This window comes from Zootoca vivipara, chromosome 13 (assembly GCF_965207765.1).
Source record: "Zootoca vivipara chromosome 13, rZooViv2.hap1.1, whole genome shotgun sequence".
Taxonomy (NCBI): domain Eukaryota; kingdom Metazoa; phylum Chordata; class Lepidosauria; order Squamata; family Lacertidae; genus Zootoca; species Zootoca vivipara.
In genome coordinates, this window is record NC_142596.1 from 25,151,523 (window position 1) to 25,170,300 (window position 18,778).

At 43.1% G+C, this 18,778-nt stretch overlaps 2 protein-coding genes and 1 non-coding gene across 7 annotated transcripts in view; 1 reads left to right on the forward strand and 2 right to left on the reverse strand.

Annotated features, from left to right (window-relative positions):
• Positions 1-1,894, forward strand: part of DIS3L (DIS3 like exosome 3'-5' exoribonuclease) — a 24,307-nt gene extending 22,413 nt beyond the window's left edge. For all 4 annotated transcript variants that reach the window (XM_035131512.3, XM_035131515.3, XM_035131513.3 and 1 more), the window contains 3 exons: positions 301-446; positions 1,076-1,250; positions 1,337-1,894. In XM_035131512.3, the coding sequence (XP_034987403.3) occupies positions 301-446; positions 1,076-1,250; positions 1,337-1,645 (630 nt within the window). In that variant the 3' untranslated portion in view covers positions 1,646-1,894. The remainder of the gene's footprint in view (positions 1-300; positions 447-1,075; positions 1,251-1,336) is intronic.
• A 3,530-nt stretch (positions 1,895-5,424) lies between these two features.
• Positions 5,425-14,655, reverse strand: TIPIN (TIMELESS interacting protein). 2 transcript variants are annotated; one of them, XM_035132107.3, is made up of 8 exons: positions 14,589-14,655; positions 13,016-13,168; positions 12,114-12,204; positions 10,637-10,712; positions 9,422-9,544; positions 9,264-9,327; positions 7,843-8,046; positions 5,425-6,281 (listed from the first exon to the last, which is right to left on the reverse strand). In XM_035132107.3, exons 2-8 carry the CDS (start codon positions 13,143-13,145, stop codon positions 6,160-6,162), a joined length of 810 nt encoding a protein of 269 aa, XP_034987998.3. In that variant the 5' UTR covers positions 13,146-13,168; positions 14,589-14,655; the 3' UTR covers positions 5,425-6,159. The 2 variants fall into 2 exon arrangements, with proteins under 2 accessions (XP_034987998.3, XP_088513226.1); XM_088657100.1 differs by having other exon boundaries at positions 14,330-14,655.
• Positions 8,342-8,475, reverse strand: LOC118093338 (small Cajal body-specific RNA 14). The gene has a single exon (XR_004693629.1).
• Positions 14,656-18,778: the final 4,123 nt, after the last annotated feature.

Genomic DNA, 18,778 nt, shown 5'->3' on the forward strand with positions numbered 1-18,778 from the left:
CCAGTGCAAATAAATCACAATGATTTATGCAAATATTTAATTACGTTAACCTAAAGAACATAAAGAAAAGGAAGAGAATGGACAAGACAGGAAGTCATTCCCAACCTTAAATGTTCTGGGATCCGGCTACCTAAAGAGCTGCCTCCACCCATATGCACCAACATAGGTTTTAAGGTCATTGTCTTGGGCTATGCTGTCTGGTTGACCAGATATCAAAACATCATAGGCAGGGCCTTTTTGGTAGTGGCACCAACACAGTGGAATCCCTCCTTTCTAATCTAAGTTGCTTTCTTCGGATAGGCCGCCCAGCATGCCCAGAAGCAGTCCACTGAACTTTTCCAGTGTATGTACTTCAGAGATAAGAGTCTTGATGGAGATGAGCAGTGCACAGCAGACGGGATTATCTATTCAATCCGAACGAACGGCGTGCTTGTCTTTGTGCCAAGGTAAGGCAACTGTAGCTTGAGGCCAGACAAGCAAGTCCACATGGCAAGTTGCCTATTTCTGTGCAATCTGGAACACACAGGAAGGATTACAGCATAGCAGCTTTTAATTTAACCCTGTGGGATTTTGTGGGGACATTTTTCTCAAATGACGTTGGGAGGAGGGGAAGTTGAATTCAGGAATCTAGGAAGCTGCCCTATTCAGTCAAACCACTTTTCTTTCTAACCAAATGCTGGTAGCAGCTCTCCAACGTTTCAGACAGGAGTTTTTCCCAAATCCAATTGGAGATCCTGGATTGAACCTGGGACCTCTGTTCAGAGCCTGTTCACTACTTAGATACAGCACCCATGTGACAATGCTTTGAGCCTCTGGCATTGGGTGGGACAGAGCTCTGAATAAGTTCTCCTGCAACAGAGACTGCCTAGTCTTCCCGTTTGTTAAAAAAGCACGTATTGTAATACTAATTGATACTTACTTTGCATTTATTTTGTTTTTTACTAATAGTTTTATTGAATTTACTAAAAAGAGGTAATTACTTTAGTTAATCAATTAATTGCCTCAGGCTTTTAAACGATAAAGTTCACTGGCAATTGGATATTTTTTGGGGGAACCTAATCTCTTTCTGTCACAGGTATGGAATTAAAGGGGCAGCCTATCTGAAAAATAAGGAAGGGTTGGTCCTCTCTTGTCAAGCCGATGGGAGCTGCAAATGGAAACCTGGTTGTCTCCAGCGCTTTCCTAGCAAAATTATCTCTGCTCCCACAGCTGAGGATTCTGTTACTCTGAACCTGTTTGACCATGTGGCGGTATGTAACATATCTGCGTTGAAATTACTCTCCTGTGACACAAGGAGGCAAAATAGAATCTTACTGTGTGCTTTTCCCACCCACAGGTAAAAATTTCCGTACAGAGTTCTCGTTGCCATACCGATCGCATTCAGTTACATATAACAAGCTGCAAGCCTTACAAGACACCAGAGTTGGAACTGTCTCAAAGTCCCCACATATCTAGAACAGACTTGGTACGGGAAGTAACGAAGACTGTGGAGGAGGCCCAGCTTGCTCATGACAAGGCCAAAACAAAGATGATAGAGGAAGAATATGAGGAGTATCGCCAGACACAGGGTGTGAGCCTGTATCACTTGTTGGAGGAAATCAAGGAGTTGGCCTTATTGGATGTATCTGCAGATAGTGGAGCATGAAAGCTCTCGTGCAAGTGCTGTTCCTTTGGCCTGTCCTAAAAAAAAATCTAATATTTCTAAATGTGTTAACGTTATTTCAGTTGGCTCGGCTTTTGGTAAAACATGGTATGGGCAGCTATACATTAAAACACACTTGTAGCCATGGATGGTAATGAAATAGCACTTTTGCCTTCTGTGAATTGAGTACATAAAATGGCAAATATTTCAAAGTACCTCAGGGAATAAATAATAATTTGATGTGACAACTAAGAAGCTCTTTAAAATTTTACTCTCTGATAATGGAAGGGACTATACAGCAAAAGAATGTTAAGCACTTCCTATTAATTTATATCCAGTATTTAGTTAGCATTTTGGTTGTTTTTTGCTTTCACCACCATTGAGTTGTAGTCAAATGTACCTCCGAATTACGAAACCATTGTCAAAACTTTTGAGTAGGAGGCATCATGGCGGGCGCCACGGAGCTCCTGAGGTCAGCCGGCAGATCTAGACTGCCCGGGCGGCTCCTGAGCCACCGGGGACTGCCGCCGCGTGAGAGCCGGGGGTGTCCGGTGAACCGGTTGAGGGGCTGCCCCCCTGCCCGCCCCCTCAGTGAGTGTTTCGGGCCAGAATTGAGGGCACCCGGTCGCCGGTCAGATAGAGCCCCGGGGCCTTGAACCACCCGTCTCGCGGCGCACCGGAGCCCCAGAGAGGGAAGTGGGAAAATAAAAAATAAAAAGCCCCAATCTTTTTGCTGCAGCCGCCATCGCCACGCTCGATCCGGAGGGGGAGAGGAGCCTTGGACCTGTCATCCTCCCTGCAGCTGCTGCTGCGCCACCGCACCGAGGTCACCCGGCTACCTGGAGCCCTGGGGCCGGAGGGACTCAGGAGCGAGAGTGGGGTGCCTAGGGGAAGGGGAGAGGCCCTGGCCCAGATACCCCGCCACCGAGCTGCCTCCGCTACCCCCGCCACTAAACTGAGGGAGAGGGTAGGAGGACGGACTGCGGCCATGAGGGCTGTGAGGGAACACGAGGCTGGGCCTAGACTCAACCTGGGCCTGCTATATCTTTCTTTCCCCCCTTTTTTCATTTTCCTTAAATTTTTCTTCTATAAGAACAACAAAAAAGACCTTCATTTTATTTCTCACCCACCCACCCACCCTTTTTAAAAAAGAATAATATTTTTAACCAATATTTTTAGTATTGCCACCGTTTATTACTTCCACCTTCCACTTTTTAACACCCAACCCCCCTCTTTTTATACATTTTAACCCTTTAGGGAAAAAACAAGCAAAAATAAAACCACAAGTTCCTAGCCCTTTTACTAAAGTTCTACCCTTTTAAAACTGCTGTCCTCCCTCCCCTCCAAACCTCTTTTACCTTAGCCTTATATTATTCCTTCCACCTCAATACATAAACCCTTCCCAGACACTCAACCCCCCCCCCAATATATCCTCTCCTTATTTTACCCTCCATCTCATTTGTTACTTCCCACCCTCACTTTGTCTTCTCTTTCCTTTTCGGTTCCTTCTTTCCCCCTTTTAAATCGAACCCCCCCGCTATCTAGTCTGTTTATTAACCTGTCTCCAATAGGGGAGCCTTTCCTCCCACCCATCACCCCCCCTTTAAAATAAACACCTCTATTTTATCTTTATCTTATTTCCTTCATTCCACTACACAAATACAGGACAAACTAGAAGACATCCCAATGCCCTTGGTTAGCACAACATCAATTACATGCCTTTCTAAATAACCCAACTGTAAAACCAGCAGCAACTAGACCCCTGACAACTTTCGAAAGAAGCCTCCAAATGTCAAAAGGACACGGAAAAGGGACGGTATCTGCAATTTACAAAATACTACTTCAAAATCCCACAGATCCCCTGGACAAGATAAAACGGCAATGGGAGGATGACATAGGATATGAAATCAACCCTACCCAATGGACTAGAATGTGGTCAAAACCCCCTTTCAAATCTATATCGATGAAAAGAAAAGAACTCTAGTTGAAACTAACTCACAGGTGGTACCTGACTCCACGAAAACTATCACTAATACGTTCAGGAATCTCATCAAAATGTTGGAGAGGATGCACTTCCACAGGCACATATCTCCACATGTGGTGGGAGTGCCCTAAAATCCAATCATTCTGGAAGACATCCATGCAAGAAATTTGTAAGATAACTAAGCAAGTGCTAGAAATTACCCCAGAATTGGTTTTACTAAATATCTTTCAAGATAACGCTCACTCAGATCACAAAGAATTTATAATCCACCTATTGTCAGCAACCAGAAACATCATAGCCAGGCACTGGAGGGACCTGTCGGGAATGGGTATGGACCAATGGTACCAAGTTGTATGGGAAACAGCCCTACTAGAAAAACTAACCAGTAAGCTGAAACTGACTCGGGGACAAACAGAAGAAGACGCCTTCACCCCGGTATGGTCCCCCTTCATCACTTATACAGCCCAACAAGACGACAAAAACTTACCGTCAGCATACAAATCAATATGGCTAAACTAAACAAAACACCCTCCCTCCCCACTCACACAAGAAACTAAGGATCACCACAGCCAACCACAAATGAACAATCACATCCTAAGACAAATCCCGACCTCTCTCACCAACAAAGCACAAACAACAGAGAACCTGCACAAACGACGCTGACGCCGAACCCCTACACATATCAAGAAAAACAGAAACATCGACAATCCACCACACCCAACTCCCCATCCCACCCATCCCTTTCCCCCTTCCTCATAATGTCTCAACAAGTAAAATTGACGTGTAAAAATGATACACGGAAGAAGAAAAAAGAGACATTGCACTACCTTTGTAACCCAAGAAAAAACTTTTGAGTAATAACTTTAGCAATGAAGCATATAAGAACTAAATTTAGTTGAGATTTTGTGTTTTTCTTTCTTCAGCCTCTCAGTTCACACTAGAGCAGGCGTCCCCAAACTACGGCCCGGGGGCCGGATGCGGCCCAATTGGCCTGCCAATCCGGCCCGCGACAACCCCCGCCGCCCGCTCTTACGGCGCGCAGCACGGCAGCGCTCTTCCGGGTCGGGAAAAGAGCGCCGAAAATCCTTTGTGTGCATGCGTATGGGCCTCTCCCGACCCGGAAGAGGTCATTTCTGGTGCACTTCCGGGTTGGGGGAGGCCCATACGCATGCGCACAACGGATTTTCAGCGCTTTTTCCACCCTGGAAGCGCGCCGCCGCGCCAGTAAGCGCCCGTGCGCATGCGCACCGGCGCGCACTCCCCCGCCCGCCGGCCCGCACAGGCGCGCGCTCCCCCGTCCTCTGGCCCGCCGCGCGATCGGCGCGGTGGGAACCGGCCCAAACGCCGGTAAGTCTGGGGACCCCTGCACTAGAGTCTCCTACCTGCCATGTGGAAACCATCCAAGCTATGTGCAGGAATTCAGGATGGAATGACGTAGCTGGAAAGGCTTATCTGAATCAACTCAGTTCTCATTCTAACACTGGATCATGCCATTTTGTTACACTGCAAAGTAACCTCCTAGATATCCCAAACCCTGTTCCTTTTATGAGCACTACTTTAATAAGTGTGTGTCTAAAAGCTTGCACATAAATATCCCCTAATTGCATGCTATGCCACTGAACATTACCTCTGTTCTGCAAGACAAACCTATACAATATTTGCCTATGCAGTACAGTACTGTATATTACCGGTAGTTGCTGCTTCTGATAGCAGACCATAATCTCCTGTTTCACAGCAGATTTACATCTTCATTTCCAGTGTAAAATATGGACACTTATAGCACAAGTATTTCACAAGGTGAAAGTTATAAAAGATTTTAATGGCATTGCTTTGGTCTGCTTTCTATATGTAACATTTAATAACATCTACTGTGAGAATGGTGCTTTTTCATTGAAGGATTAGCAGCTATTACTTTTAATTCAAGCTTCAACTCATCTCACTTTAAACTGAGAAACACCATTTACAAAGTGGTGGATAAAGGGGAAAAAAAATCTGAATTACAGAACTCTCACTGAAAGGCCAAGTTACCATGCAACATGAAGCCAAATTATAGCTTAGCGTGAGCAAGCAAGCATAGTGGTATAGAGTGAAAATCACAGCCACTTTACTCCTTCCTGAGTCCTGCTACAGCACTAACCCATTTGAGCCTAGACTTGTATGTCTCACTAGAAACAAGCCACAAGCTGCAACTAAATCTTGCTCTTAGCTTACTGCTCATGGTTTGATTGGAGACGACAAACCACAAGTCTAGGTTTGCACAGAACATTAAGACAAACCATGGATAGCACTACAGGGGAGGAGTCAATCAGCCACAATTTCCACCCTGTACCAGCACACTTGCTCATTCATGCCTACCCATGGTTTGGCTCATCTTTACATGTAAGTGAGACCAGTGGAACTGGGAAGAATGATCAGTTGTTCAAGTGGAAAAAAATCCATTAAAAAAACCACTTTCAACAGGAAGAAATAACAGGAATATGTGACGTATAGTTCAAGATGTGGGTCCTTGGTCACGTGATACAAAAGTTAAAGGTCATTTATCTTCTATACTTCCAATTTCCTTCTTCTCAATAGTCTGAAAAGGTATATTTCCTCCTTCCACCACAGGCAGGTCATCTTGTTCCTGAGCCACATGCTCCTCGATCACATGCAGCTCTATTAGAAACAAAAAAATATTGCCTGTCACCATCCTTGCATTAACTCCTTTCCTTTAAGGTAATTGCTTGGGCTCATACTCCCTAACCCAGTCAATAACGTGAAGTTTTATAAGGTGAGAGAAGCAATCAATTTCTTTAAACCAAACTTTTATTAGGAAGAAAAATGAAGCAATTATCGCAATGCAGGGGTCAAATTGAAGGAAATAGTTAAATTTAAAACTGAAAAACATGAATTCGAAATGCAAGGAGAGGAATGTTCTGGCTGCTAGCTTTCCAAAGAATATTGTAAAAGAGACGAAGACACTTTAGTTCAGTCATCAAATGTATGGAAATAACAAATTGTGAAATTTGTTCCTACATACTCTCCTTCTCTTTGGTTTTGTCATAGTCTGCTACACCTTCATGAAGAAACATGGTTTAGGCCACTTGGTGAATCTCCACAATAAATCTCACTACTGAGTTGAAGGAAAGGGGGTGGAGAAAAATTCCTGCTAATAACTATTCCGCTCTTGTGGCAATCCTTGGTAACTCATCCACCTAGTAACAAGTTAACCTGAATCTTGTTCAGGTAAAGACAAAGACCAGCTGTTTGATTTTATTTCCCTGTTTATGTCAAGTTGGCAGGTTTTAGTATAAAAGGGCAGTGTGTATATATAGAACTAGCAATAAACCAGTCATCACATGAACTTCCTGCTAATCTGAAAGTATAATGGAATTGTATCACACACATAAATAACACAAATTCAATTATAGATGATCGGCAGCAAACTCCTGCAAAAGCTACTACTAGGACCCCATCTGTAACAATAAAGATTCGTTCTAGCCAGTGTGGTGTAGTGGTTAAGAGTGGTAGACTCGTAATCTGGGGAACCGGGTTCGTGTCTCCACTCCTCCACATGCAGCTGCTGGGTGACCTTGGGCTAGTCACACTTCTCTGAAGTCTCTCAACCCCACCCACCTCACAGGGTGTTTGTTGTGGGGGAGGAGGGGAAAGGAGATTGTTAGCCGCTTTGAGACTCCTTCGGGTAGTGATAAAGCGGGATATCAAATCCAAACTCTTCTTCTTCTTTCTCTTTCTTTCTGCCTTCCTTTCCCTTTGCCTGCCTGCCCCCCTCCCTCCTGCCATTTGGGGAAAGGCATTCCTGCTGGCCAGTAACAAGCATGGAGAAGGTTGGAAAGCCCCTCTTCCTCCACTGGGAAAGCACAGGGACCAAAGGAGACTCCTGAGATAATATAAGCGGTGATGCCTTGAAGCCAGACTGGGGAGGTAATTTAAGGTAACTTGGACTATACATGATTTTTGCCTAATGCACCGGCTTTGGAACCTAACCCCCGTGTAGATGGGATTCCCTTGTACAGTGCACACCACAGCTCACCTATTGAGAGGGAAACTGTTTTGAAGGGGAAGAAATCATTTACAAACAAACTGAAAGAAAATCTCAATTTTTATATTTGCAATTGTCAAAACAGAACCAGATGCTGATTTTTAGCAGGATTTTTTAATTCAAGTATCCCAAAGTATCACCATGAATAGCCTCTATTAATAATTTAGAATTTACCTTCTTGTGACTGAATGTTGATCTGTGTTTTTGCTTGTCTTCTTTCCATGGCTATTTGTCTGTTCCTTTCAATTCTCTGTAGCTGTTCCTCTGTTAGTGTGCTATTTTGGGGCAAACCAAAGTCTTCTGTTGCATTTTGGATTTCAGAAAATAAATCTAATTCTTCAGTGGCTGGCTTAGGTCCATTGCTTCCCCTGTCCTCACCTATATTGAATGGGGAAAGGCTATCAGAGGTTTCCAGGCAAATTCTACACTAGGCTAGGCTGCTTAAAAAAATGTATACCAGATTTATCATCATATTGCTGGAACTACAATAATATTCCCTCATTCAATAGTGTAGCAAATTACAGGAAAGCTACTTGTCCAATGGTGCAGAAGTGTTAATTCCTATGTCTTATTAATTAGAAAGCAGTCAAAATCGAAAAGGTATCTAATTCCTGAAACAAAATGTCATTCACCTTTCCTTAAACCAAATCTGTGTTGTCTGTCACTCAACATATATGTATGGAACCATCGCACAGAAATCTGATAACTGGACAGAGGCTGTCGGCAGGAACCATTTTGTTAATATATGTGGCTGCCTAGGGCTGCATTGTATAGCTAACAAATGCAACCAATATTCATTGCATCCACAATTATCTAATTGTTCTGATATCCCAGGAGAGGAAGGCAAAACAGCATATTAATGGTTTACACTTTTAAAGTCAAGTCAGTGGTAGTAGTGACCTTTCAGCTAATCTTTTAGGAAAGATTGTCATTAAACTTCAGCACTGTTGCAGCAATTGCCAAAATTTCTACCTACTCGTTCTATATGAGTCCAAGCTTCTTAGGACACCACAAAAGTTTACAATTAATGTACAATCAAAGGGCTTAGCAAAATGCACAGCACTTTCAGATTAAATCCTGAATTCTGGAAAGGACTTATTATGTCCTAAGCACAATGTGCAATCCAGTGTTTGGACTGCAGATGGATCCCAACAAATACACAGACTTATGGAACTGACATATGTTCCTTATTTTAAAAAAGATTAAATACATTGTTCTTGGGAGGGACTGAAAGTACATAGTAGTTCTCTAGCTAATTTCCAGTGCATCTAGGACCTGCTACTGGAATCTGCTGCACAGACTGCATGATTAGGTAGCTCTTTAGATCTAGCAAGGCACTTCTTATGTCTTTAAGCAAAAGTACACGTTCAGGAGCACTCAATACCAACAAGTTATCCCTCAACGGTTAAAGACTTCCTGCAATGCACTATGGTATTGTAATTTTAGCAGCAGACACATGGATTCAAGTTTTTAAAATGACTGGTCAGCTCATTCCTAAAGGACAACAATTTTGCTGTCAGTTCTCAGTAGCACCTAAATGTCTGATCGTTAAAAGAGAAAAAGATACAGTGCTAACATTTTCAATGCATACATGCCTTCAGTACTTGTGAATTCTTCATGCAACATGGGCAGGTCAAGTCTAATTCGCTTCAAGCATGCCTAGAATGAGAAGATGTGTCATATGTTACAGATCCAAGTTGTATTTGTTGCTTTCAGTTAAGCATTACTTTTACTCAGATCGGTCGACACTCACCTGGACTGGTTGTTTACTTCCTAAACTCTCTACTTTGTCAACAAAATCTTCAAATGGAAGTTTAGGGAATAGCCTGTGAGCCCACTGCTCCATATGCCTCACAAGTGCCTTCAGGTCTGCTTCCTGAACATAAAGAACAAGATACAGTTTAAACATTGGGCATGCAAACATTGAGAAAGTATTTGAAGCTTTATTTTACAAAGCCTTAAATACTGAAGTTGTACATTTGGGATGCAAAAGTGTATCCAACTGACAAAAATAATTATTAGCAGCTAAAAAACAGATTAAAGGCCCTTTCTTGAAGATGCTTGGAGAGTTGCTCTGGCTCAGTTATAGAGCATTTGCTCTGCATGCAAAGAAATTGCAAATACCTACATCTCCAGGTAAGGCAGGGACTGTTCCCTGTCTAAAATCCTGGAGAGCCACTGCAAGCCAGTATAGACCAGTGTTCTTCTGTCTTGTGTCTCCAGAGGTTTAAGAACAGGAGCTCCACCAACTGAGATGGTCCATTCAGGTGTGGATTTGTGGTTGAAGACTGGAGGTGGCACATCCATCACATTAAATATTCATACTGGTTTTTAATTGTACTTGCATTGCCTCTCCTCTCCAGTCTTTAAGATATTGTAAAACAAGAGCCATTGTCTGGAAAGGGTTCATTAGTCAAATGAGCCTACAAATCTTCCTCCTTGCTTTGGCTTCCCTTATACTATTAAGGAAGGCTAATGTTAAATGTAAATTACCCAAAATAGTCAATTTTGTGCCATCATCATCATGACAGAGTGGCAATTCACAACTTATCAACCAAACTAACCATGTTAGTATTAGAACCCCTTACATTTAATCTAATCCATGGGTAGGCAAACTAAGGCCCGGGGGCTGGATCCAGCCCAATCGCCTTCTAAATCCGGCCTGTGGACGGTCCAGGAATCAGCATGTTTTTACATGAGTAGAATGTGTCCTTTTATTTAAAATGCATCTCTGGGTTATTTGTGGGGCATAGGAATTCGTTCCCCCCCCCCAAAAAAAATAGTCCGCCCCCCCCCAAGGTGTAAGGGACAGTGGACCGGCCCCCTGCTGAAAAAGTCTGCTGACCCCTGTCTAATCCTTTGTTGAAAAACTTCATGTTCATATGTTCCATACAGCTTATATCCCAGAATACATAATATGCATGCAATGGCCACAAAAATCAAGAGAAGACTTCTCAGCATTGCTTACCTCATAACCTTTACCTTTGAATTTTACATTATCAAACATATTCCGCAAAGCTGGAAGTCCTCGCTCTGAAACTAACCTGCAAATGTTAGAAGTGTCTCCAGTTACTTGAATTTTTCTTTATAATTTATAAGGTGTTATGGCTTTTGATGACGCACATAATTTTCATGTAAGAAAATGTTTCCGGTTCTGAAGAGTTATCAAAATGCTATCAACCTCTCCAGGGATAGCCAACATAGTGTTCTTGTACTACAATTCCCATCAACTCGAGTCAGAACAGCCAATAGTCAGGGGTTATGGGAGCTGTAGTCTGGAGGACATGATATCCATGCTGTAGACAATTTGTTCCAGCAGAATCTACAATACATATATACATATGCCGCTGCCCCCCCCCACATATACAGTCATACCTCAGTTTAAGTACGCTTTGGTTTGAGTACTTTCAGTTTAAGTACTCCGCGGACCTGCCTGGAACGGATTAATCCACTTTCCATTACTTTCAATGGGAAAGTTCGCTTCAGGTTAAGTACGCTTCAGGTTAAGTACAGACTTCCAGAACCAATTGTGTACCTAACCAAGGTACCACTGTATACAATAATATAAACAAATTTCTTAAGCCAACAAAACTGAATTAAACCTCCTTAAAACAAACCATTTACAAATAGTTGCCAAGCCATTATTTGGATGGGTTTTGGCACCCATTTGAGTACTGTGTTGGGAAGAGGGTCCTTGACTAAACAATAGTCTCGTACTGTTTTCTGCTCAGTTCCATTTTATCCTCCTCACTCACTGCCAAGCAAATGATGTGACACTGCAACACAACAATGGCAAAGGTATAGCACAACCCATTGCCTAGGCTGATAAAAAGATCACCAATTTATTCATTTATTCATATATTCATATATCCTGCCTTTGGGCCCCTCACAACAGTCATCATAAGATGGCTCACATGATTAACATAATATAAATTTCCTACAATTGGGGCTAAATGCCAGAAGCCAGATACTAAAATCACTGAAGAGACAATGGGAAACTAAACCAAAACAAAGCAAAGCTATGGTGGGACAAAAAGGTTTTGGCAGCATGTTGAAGTGCCGGTAAGGAAGGGACTGTATTGATGGTTGGAACCCACAGCCTGGGGTCCTGAAAATAGAGTTCCATGACCTGGGCACTGTAACTGAAAGGACTCTGTCCCATGCCCTAGCCAAATGGACCTATGTGCTAAAGAGGATCTCTAAGGACAATAGCATTGGGTGGTGGGACTCAGCAACAAAAGTTCCATTCTAGGGAAGTTCCACTCTAGTAACCATAGGAGAACACCATACAGGTCAACAAAAGGTAAAAACTCTTATCTATATTGGGATGCATCTCAAAGATCCAAGTTCTAGAACTTTGGCATCAATTAAAAGGATTAAGAGCAATAATATGCAACAGAGTGAATGGAGGCACACACAGGGTTAGGAATTTTTTTACTAAATACCTGTCAGCATCTAGTTTAGGCGCTGGCCTTCTAATAGATCGCCTTGTCACAGAAGAATCCTTGGCTTGTGACAATTTGTTTTCCTCTGGCTCTGACAAATGAAAAAGAACATATGCTAAAACTAAGAATGTGATTAATTTACTGAGTGAAACATTCATAGTAATAAACATTCCTATACATATTTATATACCACATATGAATGCTGTGACAGTCACACAGGCATATTCCAGGAAAGATGTCTTATATCCCTGCTGCTAAAGCAGGGAGAGGAAACCTTCAGCCTCAAGGCCACATTCCCTTATGGGCAAACCTCCAGGGGTACATAACAGCAGTAGCAAATCCAAAATGTAAATTGGGAGGGGCAACTGTTAGGAGTCACCTTTGAATGGTGGGTTACATTCCAGCTATGCAAGACCCCATCCTGGCAAATAAGTGGCTATTATAATTCAAGGGCACATTCCAGTGAGGTAAAAGCACCCAATGAGTGTTTTGGAGCAAAGCAGACAAGGGGCATGACTTTAGGAGAGGGGGCTTGACCTAGGGAGAACCCTGAAGCTATAGTCCACATGCTACATGTTACAGCCTGTTGTGTCAAAGCTTAACCACCTTAAGGAATAAGAAGTGTGCAAAGTAACTTTCAATCAGTCTTTTTTCAAAAAAAGAGATATAATTTAAATAGGGTGTTTTTTTAAAAAAAATACTATGTGCATAAATTAAGTTCTCTCCTCATAAAGTCTAGTATTAGAAGCAAATGTAGTTTCATGGATTCAGGGCACAAAGCTATGCACACTTACCTCAGAGTAAAAAACCCTGAACACAGTGGGATTTACTTCCAAGTAAACATGCATAGACTGTGCTATCAGGGTTCAAAATGTGAACATTTAGTTCAAGTGAACAGTCACCTCCATTCACTAAGTTGCCTTCAACATCTCTTCCTGGAGAGTCTGGAGGTGGTAGAGGTAGAAACGTCTCATCCTGGATTTGTTCATAATCAGGAAGATCAAACAAATTGCCATCTATTGCATCTGTCATCTTGCAACTCAAAGCACTCTATCCTGGAAAAGTAGCAATGCAAAATTGTAAAAGTTTGGTAAAAAGATGAACAAGGGATAAAGAAGTAAAGTAGCCATGGATAACGTTCAGACAAAGGGCAGTGGATGTGAGGTAACAACAACAACAAAGACAGATTATAAAAGTTATAGGTTTTATATGTTAAAAAATGACAAGCCTGTCTCGGAATAAAGTATAGAGCAAGAAAGCTTTCATTCAGAAGGCTGTGTATTATCACCTCATATTCCTGAAAACACTGCGCTGTAACCTTTCCTCATAGGGAAGGTGCTCCAGCCCCCTTGATCATTCTGGCTGAACTTAATAAAAGCCCTGCTGGATCAAGTGAAACGCCCATCTAGTCAAGCATCCTGTTCCTACAGTGACCAACCAGAAACCCCAAGGCAGGACCAGAGTGCGATAGAACTCTCCCCACTTGGAAACCCAGAAACTGGGCTTCAGAGGTTTTTATTACACGTTGTGAAATAAAATAAATAAAAAGTCCCAAAGATCTCAGAAACCCCGCTCCACAGTAACTCCAAGCAGGGCTTTCAGTGTGGACAGCATTCCTGTCAAGATACCACACTATCTTCACTTTGCAGAAACAACTGAAGATGTGTTGTTTTTTTCCGATCTGAAGAGAGCTTTCCCAGCAGGATGAATAGACCCTGGGTGTCCACTTAGTATATGAGCGCAAGACCGCTCTCCACCCTCTCAGGTTTCCAGCAACTGGTATCCAAAGGCATCATCGCCTCCAATTGTGAAGGCAGAGCATAACCATCCAAGTGTGTTTTAAATATGGCTTTTAATGCTGTTGTAACTCAACCCTGGGGCCTTAGGGTAAAAGGCAGGCAATAAATAAAATAACCCTCCTAGCTCACAGCCATGGATAGCCCCTCTCCTCCAAGAATTTACCCTATCCTCTTTTTAAAATCGTTCCAAGTGGGTGGCCATTGAAAAACCTCCTGTGGGCGGGAGTTCCACAGCTTCACGACGCGCTGCGTGAATGGATTTCCTTTTATCTGCCCTGAATCTTCCAACACTCAACTTTATGGGATGTCCCTGAGCTTCAGAGAGTTGTGGTTTTTTTGTGTTTTTTTTTTTGAGGGGGGGAGCCTCTTTCTTTCCGCTCCCCTCCCCGCCTCGCGTGATTTCATGTCGTCTCTTACCCTCCTTCCTTCTGAAAGCCCCAAATGCTGCAACCTTCCCTCCGAGGGAAGAAGCTGCTCCTTCACCCCCTTGACCGTGATTTTGGGAGCCCTATTCTGGGCCTCGCCCAGGTCCTCGTGAAGGGCAGGTGAAGGGGAGCCGCCGCCGCTCCTCTTCCTAGTCCAGCCAACCTGGGCCTCGAGCCGCCTCCACGCAAACCCTCCGAGGAGAGGAAGCCCCCTCCCTACCGGACAATACCAACGGAATGGCTTCGCTTACCTCAGGGACAACTTCTCTCAGAAACCGGCCCTCCGCTCCCGCCGAACAGAAAACGCGCCAAAGCTGTGCGGCGGGAAGGGGAGGGGGCTTGGAGGCGGAAGCCGCGTCATCTCGCGAGAGCAGCGACACGCGCTCATCTCCCATAGGCTTCAGACAACATTAGATCTAACAGGCAGATGGTGGCAGAGGCAGTTTCCGGGTTTATCTTTCGTTTGCTTCCCTGGCGGCGGGAAGGAAACTCCTCCCATTCCAAATGGAAAAGAAAAGGGGGGGAAAGTTTGATGATAAGACTTACTTGGTGTGGATAAAAAAATAGATTTACCTAACCTGGGGTATTTGGGGGCTGGGAGACCCAAGCGCTCTTTGACATGAAGGATGGGCGGTGGCTCCCATGGCGAGGGTCTTGTGTGAGACTCCCCTCGGCATCGTGGGGTTGCAGGGCTGTTGTAAAACCACCACTTGAGACTGACCCGGCCTCCACGTGCAACATTACAGCGTAACCCGGTTCTGAGGAAGGAAGTCGGTGGCAGGGGGGGGGGATCCACTAATATTTTTCAAAAACATTTAAAGCACTAAATAATCTGAGGCTCTGTCACCCCCGCCCCCCAGCAGAAGCCTCCCCAACTTTAATTTCCTTTAAAAAAAACCTTTGATTTCCTAAAAAAGTTGCCCCCCCCAATAAAAATCCCGGCTCGGTCGTGCTCGCCCCCGGCTGAGAACGCAACTCTCTTCTCTCTTCAACTGCCCCGGTTTCCATTGTGGAAGATAGTAGACCATATCGGCACTGACATTTTGCATAGGCTAGGGCCGCTAGGCCATGTAAACGCTTCAGCAGCTAATTAGCAATGCAATGTATAACACAATTATTTGCATGTCTCTGCTCATAAATAAGCCCCATTAAACTCGACGAGGCTTTCTTCTGTCAGCCAAGTTGTGAATGCAAAGGAAAAGTTCCTGAAGGAAATTCGTAGCGCCACCCCGGTGAACACGCAAGTGATAAGTAAGAGGAACAGCCTTCTTGCTGATATGGAGAAAGTGTTAGTGGTCTGGATAGAAGATCAAACCCGCCGCAACATTCGCTTAAGACAAAGCCTAATCCAGAGCAAAGCCCTCACACTCTTCAATCCCATGAAGGCCGAGAGAGGTGAGGAAGCTGCAGAAGACAAGTTTGAAGCTAGCAGAGGTTGGTTCATGAGGTTTAAGGAAATAAGCTGCCTTCATAACACAAAAGGGCAAGCTGAAACAGCAGGTGCTGTGCTGATGTAGAGGCTGCAGCAAGCTATCCAGAAGTTCTAGCTAAGATTACGGATGGAGGTGGTTACGCTAAACAACAGGAGTTGCTCCTTATGGGTGAGCAAAGAAGGTGGTTCCTTGAGATGAAATCTCCCCCTGGCGAAGATGCTGCGAACATTGCTAAAATGACAACAAAGGATTTAGAATATTATATACTGTATATATTTTCAAATAATATTTATTCATTTTCAAACATTACAAATTACAAAAATTCACAAAAAAACAAAAACAGAAAAAACAAAAGGAGAGAAAAAACAATAATAAAAACATAAAAAAGAACAACATATCAATTCTAACATTTTAATTAACATTGTAGACTTCCTCGATTCCCCTCGCACTGGGTCAATTTTTAACTTCAAATTAAGCAATTTTCATTTATTATCTTAAATCATTCTAACATATTTTTTCATTATCTCACAACTATTTCTATTCTAAAAAAAAACTATCTTCCACCTATAATTCATCTTAATCTAAATCTAAATTTATTTTCCCTTCCATCTATCCTCTATTTTCACCCCTTAGCCTCAAATTTAAACCCAATTTTTTCCATACATTCAAATATTATTTCTTTTATCATAATAACATTTAAACACTTAAATCTAATTCAGCCCCCCCCCCTCTCCCCTGGACTCAGGGTCTCCCAGATGGATCAGCCAGTTCCATAGGTCATTCCAGTTTTGAGCCATTTTGATCAGTCAGAGAGTAACATCTATTATTACTCCTCACCCCACTCCCGCTCTTTCACCACATATCCACCACTCTCCCTTCTCCGTCCCCTGCTGCCTCCCTGATTTCTTAACTTTTGCACAATACCATCCAACTACATTTCCAGTTTTCAGCCCTGTCTCAATTTTGGTTCCCCTTAAATTCTGGCCCCAGTATGGATCCTGTCCTCCCTCTCCCACTGGGAGGGCATTATTCCCTGCTGGTTCTTATTTGGAGACTCTTTGAATCAAACATGAGTCCTGTTCCCTCCCTCTCACTGAGAGAACAATGTTCCATGCAGCTTCTTCATCTTCATCTTCTTTGACCTCAATTACATTGTCCATGACTGGTGATTGTTCATCTTGCTTCTCTTCATACTCCGTTGAGATTGGTCCTTTTTCACTTTCCGCACAGTTCTGATTTATTTCATCAATCTGTATAGAGTTCTGATGGAGTTCACTCTTAAAATCCAAAAGCAATTCCAATAGTTCCTTTTGAAAGTCAATAAAGTCAGATGATGTTGTGTCTTCTGACATCCTGCACGTCTCCAATTTCGTGGGAACAGAAACAGATTACAGGCAGGAAATGGCGCAGTTCGTACCTCCAAAGTTCAAAAACAGAAATTGTGCCCGATCTGGTTACAAACTCTCATTTTTAGTTCTTCTTCATGTCTTATGACCATTTGTGAAAAAAGCCTTATTATACATATTTTCGCAGGATAATATTTTGTGCTCTCTTCACTGCTGACAGTTCCTGACCTCAAAGAGGTAAACAAATTCCTTCCTATTGTGATGTCATAATGGCGGCTCGCTGATCCCTCCAGGGACCCGATTCCAGCTTCCAGGGGGACTTCCCCCAGTCCAAAGTAAAAAAATTACAGGGATTTTACTGAGTTCAACCCTTCTCCCCTTTACCCTGCCTCAGGGGGAAGGTTTTAAGTAGGTTTTAAAAAAACCAGACATCGCTCAGCCCTATGCATTAGCCCTCTCCTCATCTGTGTTTATTCAGCATCTGTCATTCAGAGGGATTCTGCCTTTGACAAGAGAAGTACAATAGTCATTGATAGCCTTATTGCCCTTCATTAATGTTGCAGAAGATCCCGGAGCACATATATAACAGCAGAGGTAGTGTTCTGTAGTGGTTAGAGTGCTGGGCTAGTACCTGGGAGACCAGGGTTCAAATCCCCACTCAGCCACGAAGCTCACAAGGTGTTTTTGGACCAGCCACTGCGTCTCAGCTCAACCTACCTCCAATACCCTTTTAAAATGTGTGGTGGTGGTGAGGGGGGTTTAGCGGGTTGTTTTTATTCTTATTATGTATTTTGTGTTTTATATTGTGATTTTATGTTGTAACTGAGACCTGCAGGTATAGGGCATTAAATAATAATAATAATAATAATAATAATAATAATAATAATAATAATAAATGTGGAAAGACGTATGGGATATAAATGTAATACCTTGGGTTAAGAACTTAATTCGTTCCGGAGGCCCGTTCTTAACCTGAAACAGTTCTTAACCTGAGGTACCACTTTAGGTAATGGGGCCTCCCGCTGCTGCCTTGCCACCGCCGCATGATTTCTGTTCTTATCCTGAAACAAAGTTCTTAATCCGAGGTACTATTTCTGGGTTAGCGGAGTCTGTAACCTGAAGCGTCTGTAACCTGAGGTACCACTGTAATGGCTCATAGCTATTGATAGCCTTATCCCCCATGAATTTGTCTAATCCTCTTAATACCGTCCAAGCAAATTCTGTAGTTTACCTAAGTGCTGAGTGCAGGTGTCTCCTCAGAAACAAATCTTATTTTATTTGTTGGGGTTTAGTTCCGTATAAGTGGAGTTAGAACTGCGGCTGTCAGACTCTACACTTTGGACTCAAGCTGTGCGAGTCTCTAGGAACTGCCATTTCTGACCCACAAGTCCTCGCTTTTGCTCTGACACACCTCTTTTACTTGGAGTAAATACAACACAAAGTTTCTACTCCCCCCCCTTTTTTTTGGCAGGTTAGCTTGTGTCTTTTAAAAAGTCCATGGCAGGCAGAAATTATCTACGACAAGATTCAGGATCAGCACGACTCAAGAGGAGCAATCATTCCAAGAATCTGTTCACCCAATTTGGCCTTCAGAGTGCAAAGTGAATTATACCATGAGAGACAAGTGCCTATATGTCTTACTACGGTACACTGAGGCTTGTT